Consider the following 20,787-nt stretch of genomic DNA (forward strand, 5'->3'; position numbering starts at 1 on the left):
TGGAACAATAGGTTTGAGGCAGCATTTTTTTTTTTTTTTTTTGAGGTGATGGCGGCAGAAGCCATATTTTGGCACAGGGAGCAAAAATTAGACAATGAGTTAAGTGAATATAGCAATCTCTCAAGATTTCAAGACGGTTGCCTGTGAACAGGAAGACCAGGAAAGTGGCTCAGTTGGTAAAGAATCTGCCTGCAATGCAAGGGACTACCTGCAAAGCAGGAGACCTGGGTTCACTCCCCAGGTTGGGAAGATCCCCTGGAGAAGGAAATGGCAACCCACTCTAGTATTCTTTCCTGGGAAATTCCATGGATGGAGGAGTCTGGTGGGTTACAGTCCATACAGTTCCAAGAGTCAGACACAACTGAGCGACTAAACCACCACTGTCATAGTAGACCCTCAGCACATTTTTAAAGGCTTCCCTGGTAGCTCAGACAGTGAAGAATCTGCCTGCAATGCAGGAAATGCGGGTTTGATCCCTGGATCAGGAAGATTCCCTGGAGAAAGGACTGGTAACCCACTCTAGTATTCTTGCTTGGAGAATTCCATGGACAGAGGAGCCTGGGGGCCTACAGTCCATGGGGTCTCAAAGAGTTGGATACGACTGAGTAACACTTTCACTTTCTTTTTTGTTTATTTTGTTTAAGTATGGCAGAGACTTATGTTTAATGCTAATAGGAAAAAACAAAAATGGTTTCATATAGAAAAAATTTTTTTGGCTGTGCTGGGTCTTCATTGCTGTGCAGACTTTTCTCTAGTTGCGGTGAGCAGAGGATACTCTAGTTGCAGTGCGAGGGCTTCTCCTTGCAATGGCTTCTCTTGTTGCCAAGGTCAGACTCTAGGGCCTTTGGACTTCATTAGTTGCAGCACGTGGTCCAGTAGTTGTGTCTTCCAGGTTCCAGAGCACAGGCTCAGTAGTTGTGGTGCATGGGCTCAGTTTCTCTGAGGCACGTGAGATCTTCCCAGACCAGAAATCAAACCCATGTCTCCTGCATTGGCAGGCATATTCTTTACCACTGAGCCTCCAAGGAAGCCCTTTATAGAAATTGTACTCAATTTACTTTCATTTACTTATATTTCTGAAAGACTGCTTCTTTGTAGTTTTTCATATTTTTTTAAGTTGTTGTTTTTGTTGCTTCTGAATCTAGAAAGATTCTAAACATAACTGAATTCACATTTTGATTGTAGATAACAAAGTGACCTATTTGCTTGTACACAAAATGGTTATTTTCCCAGAAGTTAATCATTTAATTATAATTTAATTTATATTCAATGATTTAGTGATAAAGGAATTTTTAAGATTACATTTTTAAATCAACCATCATTTATGTTCTTTGTTGACTTGGAAGCAATTATAGAATTACCCAGAACTACTTCACTTTGATATTTATTTGCTGCTAACCAACTTCCTCCATCAAACTGCAGTAGAGATAAGGCTCTTCTCTACATTTCAATTCAGTATTCAAAAACTTATTCCCCTTTCTCCCTTAGGAGGTTTTTGAAAAGTTTGTTAGAATTGTGTTTACCTCTAAGGGTTAATCAGTTCTGTCCCCCAGAACTAAACAAGCTTTATAACGTTAAATGTGTTATATGTATATATATGTAGATTGGTAGGTACATAGGGAAGAAGGAAAGAAGGAGTTATGGAAAGATGGCCTGAGTGTATTGAGAGAACTGTTGGTAGTATAATTTGAATTTTCTTGAATTTTCTATGCAATCTAGACCTGAGTGTAGAATCATATTGTGGTCCCTGTATCCTCCTTTTCCCCTTGCTTCCTCATGTTCCCATACTTCCTAGCATATACACAGCCAAATAAGGTGAGCATAATCAGGATGTCTTCCTCAGATTTTCAAATGAACAACAAAATGTTATTAAGCAGACAAATCTATTTATTACTTAAAAGGAAATGATTGAGATTTCTTCATTTAAGGGAAAGGATTGGGATTTGGAGCAATTGAGATATAGTGGTTTTTCAGAATAGAGCATATGATACAATACTATTATTTTACTTTTAATTCAACTCCTTTTTTTCTTGCTTATTTTGAATTGTATTAGTCAAAGTGAAAGGGAAGAATTTGAAAATGAGTTCAAGCAACAGTATGAACGAGAAAAAGTGTTACTAACTGAAGAAAATAAAAAACTGACAAGTGAGCTTGATAAGGTGAGTGATTCAATCTCATTTATGTTTATTGACACATGCTAGATATTCAGTACTGCCGTAGTAGTTGTAGATATAATTTTATATTTGATGTACATTTTTTATTTAATATTTCTCCTTATATCAAAGATTGTTTCTGTGTACAGTCACTTTTTCATTTTACCAATCTTTACAGGAGTCTCCTGGAGAAAGGACTTGGCTTACTTTGTCTTGTTCTTTGTCCCAGTATTTTTTGAGCCCTTGTTCTTTATTTCACTTTCCATCTCTTTAACTCTTTTCTCTCAAATTCATCACTTACTATACCATGGCTAGCTAAGTTAGGGCCTGCCTTTGTCAAGGACAGGAACAATTAAGCCAAACTAGAGAAATGTTGACAATTCTGATCTTATTCATGATGGAGAACTGATAATAGCTAGAAATAATACCATTGGTATGTAAGAAGCCAAAGAAACCAACTTTGTCTAAACCCTATAGTGCAAACAAAGGGCTGGACCATAGACTAAACCTAGATTACAACAACTAGATTTATGAACAAAATTTCAAATACTTAAAGGAATCTTTTTCCATTTAGTAGCTCAGATTTCTTAAATTGCCATCATTCTGCATTTCTTGTGCCATTTGTTAACATCTGTGAAAATCCTAATATTAATCTGCAATTTTAATAGTTGTACTTACTTATAAATAAGGTTTGGATAATTGGCCTTTATAATGAGTTCTAATATTTTCCAAAGTATTATGTTTAATTAGTCATTTCAACAACAGATTGAAAGACAATGGCTAAATAATCATAAAAAAAGAGACTCTTCATTCATTCTATCTCAATTTCCAACATATTCCATATTTATTTTCACTTCTCTCACTATTTTTCCCATGATTATTCAACTTTCTAAGCATTTAAAAATGACTTTGCTTGTTTGGTTGCAAACCACTTGAGAAAGAACTCTGTTAGTTTATTTTGTGATTGCAAAGCTGATGCATACAAACACTGGAAAATGACCAAATACTAAGTAGTATAAATTATTTTAGACTGTGAGTACTGTGTGAACATTATTGTATAGCTGTTAGTTATTTCCACTAAAATAAAACTAACAAGGTTTCCTTGGTGGTTCAGTGGATAAGAATCCACCTGCCAACGCAGGGGACACAGGTTCGATCCCTGGTCCAGGAAGATTCCACATGCTGTGTAGCAGCTAAGTGTGTGCACCACAGCTAATGAGCTCTAGAGTCCGTGAGCCACAACTGCTGAAGCCTGTGTGCTCTAGGGCCCCCAAGTCACAGTTACTGAAGCCAGTGCACTTAGAACCCATGCTCCACAATAAGAGAAGTCACTGCAGTGTGAAGCCTGCGTACCACACGAAGAGAAACCCCACTCCCTGCAACTAGAGAAAGCCTGCACACAGCAATGAAGACACTGTGCAACCAAAAATAAAATAAATATATCTTAAAAAAAAAAACTAGTATTATTTAAACTTTATCCAAATAAGTCACATAATTGTTATTGAATGGACTTGTATCATATGACTGCAAAATTGAGCATCATTTCTGTCTACAAGACAGAATTTTAAGATTCTGTTAAGAGTTACCTTTAGGTAAGAAATATAATTAAAGTCTAGAAGGCTGCTTCATATAGAATTTCTAAGCAAATTACCTAATAAAAGATGGTATTATAGTTGAAGAAAAATCAAATTGTGATATAATCAGATGGAATGTAGATCAAACCTTGTATTCACTCCTTGGCTTTATTTCTTGATTAACCATAATGTTCTGGTGAGTTTACCAGAAGCACATCTTTAGAAATAATTTTTAAACAATACTCTTGATTTTGATGAGATCTGAAAGATAAAAATAAAAACTATCTCTTAATTTTATAAAAAATAGAGCATTACTTTGTCTTGCTAAATTGAAAGATATGAAAGAGAATGTGAGTAGAACTTTGAGAGCAAATCATAATGGTTGGCAAGTATTCAATGACAAATGATAACAAGGAAATATTTATTCCTTGAGAAATAGGGGAGGATCTGGGTCTTCTTCCATTTGAACCTCTTCTCTATTTTTGCTCCTTGTATTCAGCTTTATTTGTCTTTCTGCTTCTTACTCAGCCCACCTAACAGCATATATTCACTGTTTCTTTCCATTTACTTATTTTTTGTTTGTTTGATTACATCAAATATTTTCCCCAAGAAGAATAACCAAAGAATACCTTTGCCATTGCTACACCAGCTGTCCCATTGGGAACCAGCTGGAAGAAACTTAATTCCTTCTCAACACAACTTCAGATATAGAAACCAAAAAGCAATTAGTGTGTTAATTTTGAAACTTAGATAACTAATAGATTCTCACAATCAGATTTTTTAACTTCAAAAATAAAAATTAAAAATGAAATAGAAAAAACCTTATTGATATTTTCAGAAGTCTGTATTCAGAGTTTCTATTAAAGATAACTTATTGCAAGTAAAATCGCCATCTGTGCCAAGGAGTGGAAGTAAATGGTTTCCAGTGAGAAAAGATTACCATTTGTATCTTGTTTTTAAATAATGCGTAAAATCACACTTACACAAAGTGTGGAAAATATTCAACAGAAAAGTTACCTATGATTTCATCAACCTGAAACAGCTGTTTTACTTTTATATGTTCCTTTCCAGGTTCTGTTGGTACACATATTATTACATAATTTCAGTCATATATACATTTTATTTTCTAATCTGCCTTTTCACTTAAACATGAGCACTCTTCCATATCCTATGTAGTCTTATAATTATCATAAACCAAATATGTCAGTTCACAAATAGTAAAATCTTATTCTCAAGCATGCAAAATGAGCTAGTACTTAGGTTCAGTTCAGTTCAGTTGCTCAGTCACACCCAGCTCTTTGTGACCCCATGAACCGCAGCATGCCAGGCTCCCTGTCCATCACCAACTCCTGGAGTTTACCCAAACTCATGTCCATTGAGTCGATGATGCCATCCAACCATCTCATCCTCTGTCGTCCCCTTCTCCTCTTGTTTTCAATCTTTCCCAGCATCAGAGTCTTTACCAATGAGTCAGCTCTTCGCATCAGGTGGCCAAAGTATTGGAGTTTCAGCTTCAGCATCAGTCCTTCCAATGAACACCCAGGGCTCATCTCCTTTAGGATGGACTGGTTGGATCTCCTTGCAGTCCAAGGGACTCTCAAGAGTCTTCTCCAACACGACAGTTCAAAAGCATCAATTCTTTGGTGCTCAGCTTTCTTTATAGTCCAACTCTCACATCCATACATGACTACTGGAAAAACCATAGCCTTGACTAGACGGACCTTTGTTGACAAAATAATGTCTCTGCTTTTTAATATGCTGTCTAGGTTGGTCATAACTTTCCTTCGAAGTACTTTAGGTAAAGTGTACTTTTTACTCTCCTAATTTACTTTATATAAATCATTTAATCCTCACAGTAAATCTCTCAGGTATACCTTATTTTTCTTACCATTTTACAGATAAGAAAACTGAGGCAAAGGGAGATTAAGCTACTCTCCTAATCTCACAACAAGGGAGTGGCAGAATGGGATTAGAACACAGGTAGTCTGGCTTCAAAGCCCATGCTTTTGTTTAGTAAGAATGAAAAAATTAGCTTTTTCTGACAAATACTAAACAAATCTATTTAAGACTACTTGTAACTATTGTAACATGACAGTGCAAAAATCTGTATTTCCTCTTCTTCTTGCAAATCTTCAGCTGAAACCCCAACCACAAATTATTTGGATGGGCTGTCAAAAGCAATGGTGATCAAAAATGATGTGTTGTGGGAATTAGTGAAGACACTGCATCTGCAAAAAACATTCTCAAAAACAGCTGGTAAACTTCTGGCTATGTTAACATGAAGAGATTGATGCATCCTCTCAAAAAAATAAAAAGTTTCATAGTGGACACAGTTATCGAAAATAATAATTTCAGAGTTCCCAGAGTTAACTAAAGGAAGACAAATACAAAACATTGCTGAGTTAAATTAAAGAATGTCTAAACAAATGGAGAGAGATACTGTGTACTGTTAGGACTGCAGTTCTCTAATCTGTAGATTCAAGGAAATCCCTATAAAGATTAAATAGGCTTTTTTGTTAGAAGTGACAAACTTATTCTTAAAAGTATATGGGTATACAAAAGATCTAAAATAGCAAAAATATTTCAGGGAGTGGGTATAAAAGTTGGAGAGTTTACACTACCAACGTTTGAAACTTAATGTAAATCTACAATAATCAAAAGATTACAAAAGGAAATCAACTTACTAAGGGAAATCAACCCTCAATATTCATTGTAAGGACTGATGCTGAAACTGAAGCTCCAATACTTCGGCCACCTGATGCAAAGAGCTGACTCACTGGAAAAGACCCTGATGCTGTGAAAGATTGAGGGCAGGAGGAGAAGGGGATAACAGAGAATGAGATGGTTGGATGGCATCACCGACTCAATGGACATGAGTTTGAGCAAGCTCTGGGTGATGGTGAAGGACTGGGAAGCCTGGTGTGCTGCAGTCTATGGGGTTGCAAAGAGTCAGACACAACTGAGTGACTGAACAACAACATTGATATAACGAAACAGAGTAGAGTCCAAAAATAAGACGTCATATTTATAGTTGATTGATTTTCAGCAAAAGTGCCAAGGCAATTAAATGGGAAAAAAATAAATGTGAGACATGATACTATAAAACTCCTAGAAGAGAACATAGGAAAAATATTCTATGATGTAAATCATAGCAGTAGTTTCTTAGGTCTGTCTCCCAAAGCAATAGAAATAAAAGCAAAAATAAGCAAATGGTACCTAATTAAATTTAAAAGCTTTTGCACAGCAAAGAAAACCATAAATAAAATGAAAAGACAACTTGTGGACTGGGAAAGAAATATCTGCAAATGATGCAACCAGCAAGGGCTTAATTTCCAAAATATACGATGGCTCATACAACGCAATAACAACAAAAAAAAACCCAGCCCAATCAAAAAATGGTCAGAAGACCTAAATAGACATTTCTCCAAAGAAGATATACAGATGGCTAACAAACATATGAAAAGATGCCCAACACTGCTAATTATTAGAGAAATGCAAGTGAAAACTACAATGAGATACCACCTCACACCAGTCAGAATGACCATCATCAAAAAGTCGACAAAGAATAAATGCTGGAGAGGATGTGGTAAAAAGGGACCTTCCTACAGTGTTGGTGGGAATGTAAATGGTTGCAGGCACTATGGGAAACAGGATGGAGGTTTCTTAAAAAACTAAAAATAGAGTTAGCATACAATACAGCAATCCTACTCCTGAACATAGATCTGGAGAAACTCAAACGTGAAAAGGTAATGCACCTCAGTGTTCATAGCAGTGCTATTCACAGTAGCCAAGATATGGAAGCAACCTTTGTGGTTCATTTCCATCAACAAATGAATAGTTAAAGAAGATGTGGTATATATAGATATATATGAAATTGAATACTTTGTTGTTCTTTAGCCACTAACTCCTATTCAGCTCTTTGCAACCCCATGGACTGCAGCATGCCAGGCTCCTCTATCCTTTGCTATCTCGCAGAGTTTGCTCACATTTAAGTTCATTAAATTGGTGATGCTCTTTAACCATCTCATTCTCTGTCACCCCCTTCCCCTCTTGCCCTCAGTCTTTCCCAGCATCAGGGTCTTTTTCAGTCTCTTTAGTTCCTCTTCACTTTTTGCTATTAGAGTAGTATCATCTGCATATATGAGGTTGTTGATATTTCTCCCAGCAATCTTGATTCCAGCTTGTGATTCATCCAGCCTGGCATTTCACATCATGTACTATGCATAGAAGTATATGTATAAGCTGTGCATAAAGAAGAAGGGTGATGATATACAGCCTTTTACTCCTTTTCCAATGAGTTGGCTGTTCACATCATGTGGCCAAAGTATTGAAGCTTCAGTTTCAACATCAGTCCTTATGATGAATATTCAGAGTTGATTTCCTTTAGGATTGACTGGTTTGATCTCCTTGCAGTCCAAGGGACTCTCAAGCATCTTCTCTAGCAGCACAATTCAAAAACATCAATTCTTCAGTGCTCAGTCTTCTTTATGGTCCAACTTCCACATCCGTACATGACTACTGGAAAAACCATAGCTTTAACTACATGGACCTTTGTCAGCAAGGTGATGTCTCTGCTTTTTAATATGCTGTCTAGGTTAGTCATAGCCTTCCTTCCAAGGAGCAAGCATCTTTTAACTTCATGGCTGCAGTCACTGTCCACAGTGAAATTGGAGCCCAAGAAAATAAAATCTGTCACTACTTCTCCTTTTTCCCTTTCTGTTTGCCATGAAGTGATGGGACCAGAGGCCATAACCTTAGTTTTTTACTGTTGAGTTTCAAGTCAGCTTTTTCACTCTCCTCTTTCAGCCTCATAAGAGTCTCTTTAGTTCCTCTTCACTTTTTGCTATTAGAGTAGTATCATCTGCATATATGAGGTTGTTGATATTTCTCCCAGCAATCTTGATTCCAGCTTGTGATTCATCCAGCCTGGCATTTCACATCATGTACTATGCATAGAAGTATATGTATAAGCTGTGCATAAAGAAGAAGGGTGATGATATACAGCCTTTTACTCCTTTTCCAATTTGGAACCAGCACATTGTTCCATGTCGAGTTCTAACTTGCTTCTTGACCCACATACAGGTGCCTCAAGAGACAGGTAAGGTGGTCTGTTACTCACGTCTCTCTAAGAATTTTCCACAGTTTGTTGTGATCCACACAGTCAAAGGCTTTAGAGTAGTAAATGAAACAGAAGTAGATATTTTTCTGAAATTCACCTGCTTTCTTTATGATCCAGTGAATGTCAGCAATTTGATCTCTAGTTCCTCTGCCTCTTCGAAACTCAGCTTATACATCTGAAAGTTCTCGGTTCACATACTGCTGAAGGCTACCTGGAAGGATTTTGAGTATTACCTTGCTAGCATGTGAAATGAGCGCCCTTGTATGGTGATTTGAACATTCTTTGGCATTGCCTTTCTTTGGGATTGGTATGAAAACTGACCTTTTTCAATCCTGTGGCCGATGCTGAGTTTTCCAAATGTGATGACATATTGAGTGCAGCACTTTAGCAGCATCATTTTTTAGGACTTTTAAATAGCTCACTGAAATTCCATCACCTCCACTACTTTTGTTCATAGTTATGCTTCCTAAGGCCCACTTAACTTCACACTCCAGAATGTCTGGCTGGTGTTTGCTATGACCAGTGCGTTCTCTTGGCAGAATTCTGCTAGCCTTTACCCTGCTTCATTTTGTACTCTAAGGCCAAACTTGCCAGTTACTGCAGGTATCTCTCGACTTCGTACTTTTCATTCTAATCTCCTATGATGAATAGGGCATCTTTTCTTTTTTGGTGTTAGTTCTTGGAGATCTTCTAGGTCTTCATCAGTTCAGTTCAGTCGCTCAGTGGTGTCCGACCCTTTGTGACCCCATGAATTGCAGCACGCCAGGCCTCTCTGTCCATCACCAACTCCCGGAGTCTACCCAAACCCATGTTCATCGAGTCGGTGATGCCATCCAACCATCTCATCCTCTGTCGTCCCCTTCTCCTCCCGCCCCCAATCCTACCCAGCATTAGGGTCTTTTCCAATGAGTCAACCCTTCACATGAGGTGGCCAAAGTATTGGAGCTTCAGCGTCAACATCAGACCTTCCAATGAACACCCAGGGTTGATCTCTTTTAGGATGGATTGATTGGATCTGCTTGCAGTCCAAGGGACTCTCAAGAGTCTTCTCCAACACCACAGCTCAAAAGCATCAATTCTGCGGCGCTTAGCTTTCTTCACCATCCAACTCTCACATCATACATGACCACTGGAAAAACCATAGCCTTGACTAGACGGACTTTTGTTGGCAAAGTAATGTCTCTGCTTTTAAATATGCTATCTAGGTTGGCCATAACCTTCCTTCCAAGGAGTAAGCGTCTTTTAATTTCATGGCTGCAGTCACCATCTGCAGTGATTCTGGAGCCCAAAAAAATAAAGTCTGACACTGTTTCCACTGTTTCCCATCTATTTCCCATGGAGTGATGGGACCAGATGCCATGATCTTAGTTTTCTGAACGTTGAGCTTTAGGCCAACTTTTTCACTCTCCTCCTTCACCTTCATCAAGAGGCTCTATAGTTCTTCTTCACTCTCTGCCATAAGGGTGGTGTCATCCGCATATCTGAGGTTATTGATATTTCTCCCGGCAATCTTGATTCCAGCTTGTGTTTCTTCCAGCCCAGCGTTTCTCATGATGTACTCTGCATATAAGTTAAATAAGCAGGGTGACAATATACAGCCTTGACGTACTCCTTTACCTATTTGGAACCAGTCTGTTGTTCCATGTCCAGTTCTAACTGTTGCTTCCTGACCTGCATACAGGTTTCTCAAGAGACAGGTCAGATGGTCTGGTATTCCCATCTCTTTAAGAATTTTCCACAGTTTATTGTGATCCACACAGTCAAAGGCTTTGGCATAGTCAATAAAGCAGAAATAGATGTTTTTCTGGAACTCTCTTGCTTTTTCGATGATCCAGCGGATATTGGCAATTTGATCTCTGGTTCCTCTGCCTTTTCTAAAACCAGCTTGAACATCTGGAAGTTCACGGTTCACATATTGCTGAAGCCTGGCTTGGAGAATTTTGAGCATTACTTTACTAGCATGTGAGATGAGTGCAATTGTGCGGTAGTTTGAGCATTCTTTGGCATTGCCTTTCTTTGGGATTGGAATGAAAACTGACCTTTTCCAGTCCTGTGGCCACTGCTGAGTTTTCCAAATTAGCTGGCATATCGAGTGCAGCACTTTCACAGCATCACCTTTGAGGATTTGAAATAGCTCAACTGGAATTCCATCACCTCCACTAGCTTTGTTCATAGTGATGCTTTCTAAGGCCCACTTGACTTCACATTCCAGGATGTCTGGCTCTAGGTGAGTGATCACACCATCATGATTATCTGGGTTGTGAAGATCTTTTTTGTACAGTTCTTCTGTGTATTCTTGCCATCTCTTCTTAATATCTTCTGCTTCTGTTAGGTCCATACCATTTCTGTCCTTTATCGAGCCTATCTTTGCATGAAATGTTCCTTTGGTATTTCTAATTTTCTTGAAGAGATCTCTAGTCTTTCCCAATCTGTTGTTTTCCTCTATTTGTTTGCACTGATCGCTGAGGAAGGCTTTCTTATCTCTCCTTGCTATTCTTTGGAACTCTGCATTGAGATGGGAATATCTTTCCTTTTCTCCTTTGCTTTTTACTTCTCTTCTCTTCCCAGCTATCTGTAAGGCCTCCTCAGACAGCTATTTTGCTTTTTTGCATTTCTTTTCCATGGGGATTTTCTTGATCACTGTCTCCTATACAATGTCACGAACCTCTGTCCATAGTTCTTCAGGCACTCTGTCTATTAGGTCTAGTCCCTTAAATCTATTTGTCACTCCCACTGTATACTCATAAGGGATTTGATCTAGGTCATACCTGAATGGTCTAGTGGTTTTCCCTACTTTCTTCAATTTAAGTCTGAATTTGGCAATAAGCAGTTCATGATCTGAGCCACAGTCTGCTCCTGTTCTTGTTTTTGCTGACTGTATAGAGCTTCTCCATCTTTGGCTGCAAAGAATATAATCAATCTGATTTCGGTGTTGACCATCTGGTGATGTCCACGTGTAGAGTCTTCTGTTGTGTTGTTGGAAGAGGGTGTTTGCTATGACCAGTGCGTTCTCGTGGCAAAACTCCATTAACCTTTGCCCTGCTTCATTCTGTACTCCAAGGCCAAACTTGCCTGTTACGCCAGGTGTTTCTTGACTTCCTACTTTTGCATTCCAGTCCCCTATAATGAAAAGGACATCTTTTTTGGGTGTTAGTTCTAGAAGGTCTTGTAGGTCTTCATAGAACCGTTCAACTTCAGCTTCTTCAACGTTGCTGGTCAGGGCATAGACTTGGATTATCGTGATATTGAATGGTTTGCCTTGGAAACGAACAGAGTTCATTCTGTCGTTTTTGAGATTGCATCCAAGTACTGCATTTTGGACTCTTTTGTTGACCATGATGGCTACTCCATTTCTTCTAAGGGATTCTTGCCCACAGTAGTAGATATAATGGTCATCTGAGTTAAATTCACCCATTCCAGTCCATCTTAGTTCGCTGATTCCTAGAATGTCGACGTTCACTCTTGCCATCTCCTGTTTGACCACTTCCAATTTGCCTTGATTCATGGACCTAACATTCCAGGTTCCTATGCAATATTGCTCTTTACAGCATCGGACTCTGCGTCTATCACCAGTCACATCCACAGTTGGGTATCGTTTTTGCTTTGGCTCCATCCCATCATTCTTTCTGGAGTTATTTCTGCACTGATCTCCATTAGCATATTGGGCACCTACTGACCTGGGGAGTTCATCTTTCAGTGTCCTATCCTTTTGCCTTTTCATACTGTTCATGGGGTTCTCAAGGCAAGAATACTGAAGTGGTTTGCCATGCCCTTCTCCAGTGGACCACAATCTGTCAGACCTCTCCACCATGACCCATCCGTCTTCATAGAATTGTTCAACTTCAGCTTCTTTGGCGTTGATTGTGGGGGCATAGAATTGGATTACTGTGATGTTGAATGCTTTGCCTTGAGACTGTTCCCAAGTATTGCATTTTGGACTGTTTTGTTGATTATCATGGCTACTCCATTTCTTCTATGGGATTCTTGCCCACAGAAAAAGATATAATGTTCATCTGAATTAAATTCACCCTTTCCTATTCATTTTAGTTCACTGATTGTTAAGATATCCATGTTCAGTCTTGCCATTTCCTACTTGACTATGTTCAATTTACCTTGATTCACAGACCTAACATTACAGATTTCTGTGTAATATTGATCTTCACAGCATCGGACTTTACTTTCACCAGCAGTTACATCCACAGCTGAGCATTGTTCCTACTTTGGCACACCCACTTTATTCTTTCTGGAGCTATTAGTAATTGCCCTATATCTTTTTGCCTTTTCTACTGTTCATAGGGTTCTCTAGGCACGAATACTGGAGTGGTTTGCCATTTCTCCTCCAGTGGACCACGTTTTGTCAAAGCTCTTTATTATGCCCATCTTCGGTGGCCCTGCACAGCATGGCTCATAGCTTCTTTAAGTTATACAAACCCCTTCACCATGACAAGGCTGTGATCCATGAAAGGGAATGGAATACTACTCAGCCATTAGAAAATTTGTAAATAAGTTCATTTGTATCATTTTTTAAGATTCCACATATAATTGACATCATGTGATATTTGCCTTTCTCTGTCTTACTTCACTTAGTGTAATCTTTAAATGTTGTGGCAAATGACATTATTTCACTCTTTTTTCCTGGAATACTACTCAGCCAGTAAACAGAATGAAATAACGTCATTTGCCACAACATGAATGAACTTAGAGATTATGTACTAAGTGAAGTTAAGTCATACAGAGAAAGACAAATATCATTTAATATCACTTATATGTGGAATCTTAAAAAAATGATACAAATGAGCTTATTTGCAAAACAGAAAGTGACTTGTAGACATTGAAAGCAAGCTTAAGGTTACCAAAGGGAAAAGGACAGGGGAGGGATAAATTCGGAGTTTGGGATTAACAGATGCAAACTACTGTATATAAAATATATAAGCAGCAAGATTCTACTGTATAGGACAGGGAATTGTAGTCAATATCTTGTAATAAACTACAATGGAAAGGAATATGGAAAAGGCTCTCTCTGTATAGATAGATATGGATTTATCTGAATCATATTGCTGATGTGATTTCATCAGAAACTACGCAACACTGTAAGTCAACTGTATTTCAATTAAAAAAAAAAAACAGAACCAATAAGAAATTATATATACATACACACTCATATATACATACACTCACGTAGTCACACACACGTATTGTGTATAAAACTGTTTACTGTAAGGAATTGACTCACTTGATTATTGTTATTGTTTAGTTACTAAGTTGTGTTCCAAGATCTGCAGTTTGTAAGCTGGAGAGACAGTTTAGTCCAAGTCCAAAGGGCTTAAGAACCAAGATAACCAGTGATATAATTCTAGTCCAAAAGCCAGTGAAGGCTCCAAACCCAGGAAGAGCCACTGTTTCAGTAAGAGACCAAAGACAAGTGAAAGCAGCTTGAAGGCATTCAGGCAGGAGGGGTTCCCTCTTACTCACTAGAGTCAGCCTTTTCTTCTTTTCAGGCCTTCAGCTGATTAAATAGGGTCACTCACATTAGGAAGGGTAATCTGTTTTATTCAGTCAATTGATTCAAATGTTAATCTCACCCAGAAACATCTTCAAAGACACCAGCAGAATGTGTAAGCAGATGCCTAGGCACCCTATGACCCAGTCAAGTTGACATAAACTTAACTATCCCATGGCCTCTCATCTTCACAAACCTGTTCATAATTCTTCTAGGATAAATTCACCTCCTTCAAACTGTAGTCAAAAATAAACTAGCACAATATCTCTACAAACATACCAGAAAGGGAGAAAGGAATAGTAATAATTAATGTCAGAGTGAGACCATTTATCAGAAAAATGTAGCCATGAAGTAAAAATTATATGCAAATATTTTACCATGAATTTTTAAAAGCTTAATAAAGCAAGAAGTTTTGATTCTGTGACAGATTAGCTTACATCATACCTACCACTACCACCTCACCAAGAACTATAAAGCTGGATGGATTTAAAAAAAATTTTTTTTTAATACAGTAGGAATACTGCCTACAGTATTCACCTGCAAGAAGGCGTTGGAAAAATAGGAAAGCAGCCTAGACTTTACTGACCCCGATCCTACAGAAAGGACTAGAACTGAGATATGAGCCCAGCATTCAGTGCCACTTTTCCTCTTGAGGATTTGCTGATATGAAAGCTATCACTGAGTATCCAGGAAGTTGAGCACAATATTCCACAGTATTATCACGAGTTTGAAGAGATTAAAAACTAAATATCAGTGCAGGATCCTTGATAATCAATTCTAGCTTTCAATTAAGATTATGGAAAAGACTCCATTTTCGTAATAAACGTGAACCAAAAAGAGGTGAGCCCTCTCAGTGACTGAAACCCAGCCTTTAAGTAATTCAATCCTTCATCTTTCTTTAGTTTAGTTGCCTGCCAGAAGTATAAGTAAATGCTCTCTGGAGGAAGATATGATATAGAGTCTCAGATTATCTTTAAAATTTTCATTCACTGTGCATGGCATGCAGTAAGAAATTACAATGCATACCAAGAGAAACAACCTAATAAAAGCAAGACATAAAAATATAACAGCAACCAAATACTAAGTCAGAAAATAAAAAAATGAGAGGAAAACCAGTCAGTTTAAACAGACCCACACAATTCCCAGTATTGGAATTTTCTCAATTGAATTTTAAAATAACTGTATGGTATATTCAAGAAAATAGAAGACATGTAGAATTTCAGCAGACACCTGGAACCTATACAAAGAAGTCAAATAAATCTTTAAAAGTAAAAAATAAAATAATTGAAACACCTAACAGAAAATTTTAACAGTAGATTGGAAAGAAGCAAAGGAAAGGGTAAATAAACTTTCCATGCTGAAATAAAGATATATCAATATGTTTTAAAGCACAGAAATATATAAAAGAGGTATATATTGAGACATAGGGGATGTGATGAAAAGATCTGACAGAAAATATTTGCTTTCCCAGAAGGAGAAGAGAACATTGTGGCAGAAGCAATATTTGCAAAGTTAATAGCCCACAATTTTCCAAAACCTATGAGAAATGTTTAGCTACAAATTCAAGAAATGTCACAGACCCTAAAGGGAAATTAAATCCCTATTAGGCACATCATAGAAGAATTGCCAAAACTGGCAACCAAACCTAGACCGCATATTAAAAAGCAGAGATATCACCTTGCTGACAAAGGTCCATATAGTTAAAGCTATGGTTTTTCCAGTAGTCATGTACAAATGTGAGAGTTGGACCATATAGAAGGCTGATTGATGAAGAATTGATGCTTTTGAACTGTGGTGCTGGGGAAGACTCTTGAGAGTCCTTTGGACAGTACGGAGATCAAACCAGTCAGTCCTAAAGGAAATTAACCCTGAATATTCATTGGAAAGACTGATGCTGAAGCTGGAGCTCTAATACTTCGGCCACTTGATGCGAAGAGCCAACTCATTGGAAAAGACCCCGATGCTGGGAAAGATTGAAGGCAGGAGGAGAAGGGAACAACAGATGATAAGATGGTTGGATGGCATCGTTGACTCAATGGGCATGAGTTTGAGCAAACTCCAGGAGACAGTGAAGGACCAGGAAGCCTGGCGTGCTGCAGTCCATGGGATTGCAAAGAGTCGGACATGACTGAGCAGCTGAACAACAACAAAGCAACCAAAGAAAATCCTAGAAGCAGCCAGAGAAGAAAGACATGTTATATTCAAAGGAGCAATAGCTAAACTTAAAGCTGTCTTTCCAACAGAAAAGAAACAGAACTCAGAAATAAAGGAATGCTGAAGGAAAATAACTGCCAATCTGAAATATTTTATACAGCAGAAAATGTCTTTCAAAAATGAAGGCAAAAATTCTGAGTATAGAAAACTCTACAGGACAAACAACCTACTTTTTTCAACAAATAAATTACATGAAGAAAAGTGTTGGAGGGGAGCCGCTGTGTCTTAAGTGTGTTCCTCTAGCACTCGAATGTTGAAACCTAGTCCCCAATGTAGTGCTATTTGGAGACAAGCCCTTTGGGAAATGATGAAGCCATCAGGGTAGAGCCCTTATGAATAGGATTAGTGCTCTTATACAAGAGACCCCACAGAACTCCCTCATCCCATGGCCATCAATAAACCAGGAAGTGGGCCCTTGCCAGACACTGAATCTGCTCGTGCCTTGATCTTGAACCTCTCAGCCTCCAGAACCGGGAGAAATAAATGGTTCTTGTTTAAGCCCCTCAGACTATGGTATTCTGTTAACAGCTGCCCAAGAGGAGTACTCTAGAACCTATGAGTAAGAGAGGCTTAAAAGATAGAGCAACCATTATGTTATGTTTACTTATTGGTGTGATTCAGTTTAACAGACTGTTAAGTCTTTTGATATCTTGAGACAACTGGAAATTTGAACAGTGACTACCTATATGATGATATAAGAAAGTGTGTTAAATATAATAATGATATTGTGGTTATGAATAGAGAGCCTTATTTTCTAGAGATATACCAGAAATATATATGGATAAAATTATATGATGTCTGGTATTTGCTGCAGAATAATACTGGAAGAGGGGATAAGAAGACAGGTGTACAAATGAAATAAGATTGACATTGAGGCAATAACTGTTGAAGTTGCTAATGATGGGTTTATGGGAATTTGTTTATACTCTTCTATTCATTTTGTATATACTTGAAACTCCTTATAAGTTGTTTTTTTTTTTTAAAGGTGACATAGAGATATTTTAAGAGAAAAAAATGAGAGATGTTGTTACCAGCAGAATTGGGGAGTTCTTCCCAGCAAATGGAAAAGGTTCACCAATGGAACCAATTAATATAGGGAGTGAAGGGAAAGCAAAGGCAGAAGGAGAATTCGGAGTACTTGATGTTTCCAAATTCAGTAACCAGAGGGTGCATCACAATAGGAAATCAGGAAGATAAGCATTTTTGACTTAGGAGATTTAACAAGAGGCATCTGAGACACCTTGAATTCCTGTTCCTAAAAGTCACACTTCTTTAAGCATCTTAAAACTGCCTTTCAGCTTACTACTTTGTATGAGAACTTAAGTACACGCAACCAGCAGTTAGAAGAAGAGGTAAAAGATCTAGCCGATAAGAAGGAATCAGTTGCGCATTGGGAAGCTCAGATCACAGAAATAATTCAGTGGTGAGTATTCTTTAAATGTGTTTTGTGGGTGATTTTTGGCCATATAGTCAAATTGGTATGAATTCCAGGAGGAATATTTATTATTAGTCTATGTTTCTTCTGTGTTTTCTGTTTTTTCTGCTTTTCCTTAACTCTGTCAGATATTGCATATCAGCTTTTACAGTTTCATTAGAAGCTGATATTTCTAAGAAAGAAAATGTTATTCTCTCCTAAGAGAGTTAGTTAGTCCTTATAGAACTGAAGAAACTCATTTGCTAGCCATCAATATTCCTAAGACCAAAATTCCTGTATTTGTGATTATTTTAGGAAACAGAAAGCCTGGAGAAAATTTTAGAAGTTAAAGATGTTATGCTTTCACCTTTTTCATAATTAAAACAGACTAATTCACATATGGCATTTTAAAAACATTAAATGGTTACAGCTAGTTTTATCAACTGTTCTTTAAGCCCATAGGATTTAATTTGGGATAATTACCTTAGTGACTTTCATATTAATTAACTCATTAAATGATTGTTCTGGTATTTGTAAAAACCTGTATATTTTTATAATACTTAAAGTTGAATCCAACAGGGACTGTATTTTCTAATGAAAATAGGTAGCTTAACTTTTTTATGCTTTTTAACTTTCTGAGTTTTTCAGCATATTATTGATGTTTTATTTACATAAACAACTACTGGTTTCTTCATATATCTATAGGCCAAGAATTTGGTGAGAATTTTAGTTTGTCATGCTCTTATTTTGCTTCTCTAAGCATTTTTTCCCTACGTATACTAGATTAATATTCCCCTTCTTAAATGAAATCGTAAGTGAATAAACACTGTCTTTTTAAGTAATCTTACCCAGTTGACTCACATATTTTGAAACTGATTTATCTGTAGAGCCCTTATGTTAACTCAGCTTTAGATTATGAATGTGACTATTCACTGCATATCTGAAGGAAAATGCCCAAATTGTGGAAATTTGGTTGTGTTCTAAATAGTACAGTTAATGATTCATTAATATTTAATTGATATCCTTGTCATAAACTACAGTCTGAAGCAAAATCACTATAATCTTTAGCCTTGCTTATACATCAAACATTATGACTTTTCATTTGTAACTCCATCATTATGTAATCAAATTTGTAACTAAGATGTTAATGAAAATGACTTTATAGAAGACAAAACTGATTTGGCCAAAGCCTGCAATCCTAGACCACTGATCTTTTCAAGTGATTGCGTGATGAATTGAGATGGAAGGGGAAGTGGTTCTAGTAAAGGAAAGAAACTATAAGTATGGACTGTCTGGAAAGGGTTAGTAGAAAGGATGAAGATGAAATTTTTCTGCATATTTCACACTCAAGTGAAATATGCAGAAAAAATCAAGAATACAGGAAGTCAATATGCATTAAAGCTGTTATTTAGAACTGGACTAATACATTAGATAACAAATTATTAAATACCTAATAGGCTAAAAGTAAAAGATATACTCACTGTTCTCAGAGTTCTCAACTATTTGAAAGTTAACTGTGATATTCTTTGCAAGCTTATAAAGGTTAAAAGTCTCAAGCGGTTTCTGGTTTTTTAATCTGGTGTATTAAAAAATGCTAAAACAAGATTTTGGAAACTTGTCATATGCAGAATTGTTAATGTTTCCATTGGCCAAATTAACATTTTTAAAATAAAACAAACATGCTATATATAAGACTTCATTTGAATGCATTTCTGATGGTCCTCTTACTCTGCTCCCTCTACCTTTTTCTATGAAGTATCTCTTTCATATGAAAAAAATTTTTAAACCTTTTAGGGCGAGGAGACCTTGTTGCTCACCTTGTATTGGAACAGGGACCTTTCTTCTCACCCTAGATTCATCAGAAGAGTTCATTCTTCTCTTTGAAATGATACTACAAAGAGGCATTGAAGTAACAGAGTGGTCCATGAAATTCATTTTTCAGATGTATCTCCTGAATGTTTGGGGAAAATTGAACAAATGGAGAAGACATTATGGGAGAAGAATCTATAGGACTTAAATATAAATGAGGGGCAAGAAATGAGGAGGAACTAGTATTTCTGAAATTCTGAGTTGGAGAGATTAAGAAAAATGGTGATATCATTGAACTGGGAAAGGTCATGAGAAGAAACAACTCTGGGGGAGAATGATATCAGTTTTAGTTGTTCTTTTGTTTGTTGCTGAGCCTAAGGTCATTTTCAGATACCTTGAGTGGAGATTTCCAGCATGCTTTAGAAAAGATGACTTATAGGTTAAGATTAGAAATATGAATTTAGGAATTTAATTTCTGGTAAATGAGGCCATTGAGGTAGAGTTTGTTTCGAGTAGGAAAAAAAAGATAATGGTGAGTATGTATAGTATTAATAGAAGAGAGAGAAGACTACTATAAAATAACCAGGAAAATGTTTTAATAATCAGGAAAGGATATCAGTAATGAAACATTTATTTTCCTTTGTTTAAATTCACTCATATTCTTTATAACACTCCTCATTCATTAATTTTCATTCATATGCAGTAATAGTTTGTAATGATAAAAATAGTATGTTCTAGGCGGGCTTCCCAGGTGGCACAGTGGTAAAGAATCCACCCACCAATGCAGGAGATGCAGGAGACACAGGTTCGATCTCTGAATCAGGAAGATCCCCTGGAGTTGGAAATGGCAACCTGCTCCAGTATTCTTGCCTCAAAAATTCCATGGACAGAGAAGCCTGGCAGGCTACAATCCATGGGGTTGCAAAGAGTCGGACACGACTGAGCGACTGAGAACACACTCATTTTCTATGCATTAGGCTGAAAATTCACATGTATTCTCATTT

General features: G+C 37.3%; 1 protein-coding gene across 10 annotated transcripts in view; it reads left to right on the forward strand.

Moving 5' to 3' along the window:
- The window catches only part of CDC42BPA (CDC42 binding protein kinase alpha), a 292,824-nt gene that overhangs the window by 208,124 nt on the left and 63,913 nt on the right, over positions 1-20,787 (forward strand). For all 10 annotated transcript variants that reach the window (XM_081486909.1, XM_081486911.1, XM_081486910.1 and 7 more), the window contains 2 exons: positions 2,054-2,159; positions 17,859-17,983. In XM_081486909.1, the coding sequence (XP_081343035.1) occupies positions 2,054-2,159; positions 17,859-17,983 (231 nt within the window). The remainder of the gene's footprint in view (positions 1-2,053; positions 2,160-17,858; positions 17,984-20,787) is intronic.

This window comes from Giraffa tippelskirchi, chromosome 5 (assembly GCF_054371585.1).
Source record: "Giraffa tippelskirchi isolate mGirTip1 chromosome 5, T2T-mGirTip1v1.2.pri, whole genome shotgun sequence".
NCBI lineage: Eukaryota > Metazoa > Chordata > Mammalia > Artiodactyla > Giraffidae > Giraffa > Giraffa tippelskirchi.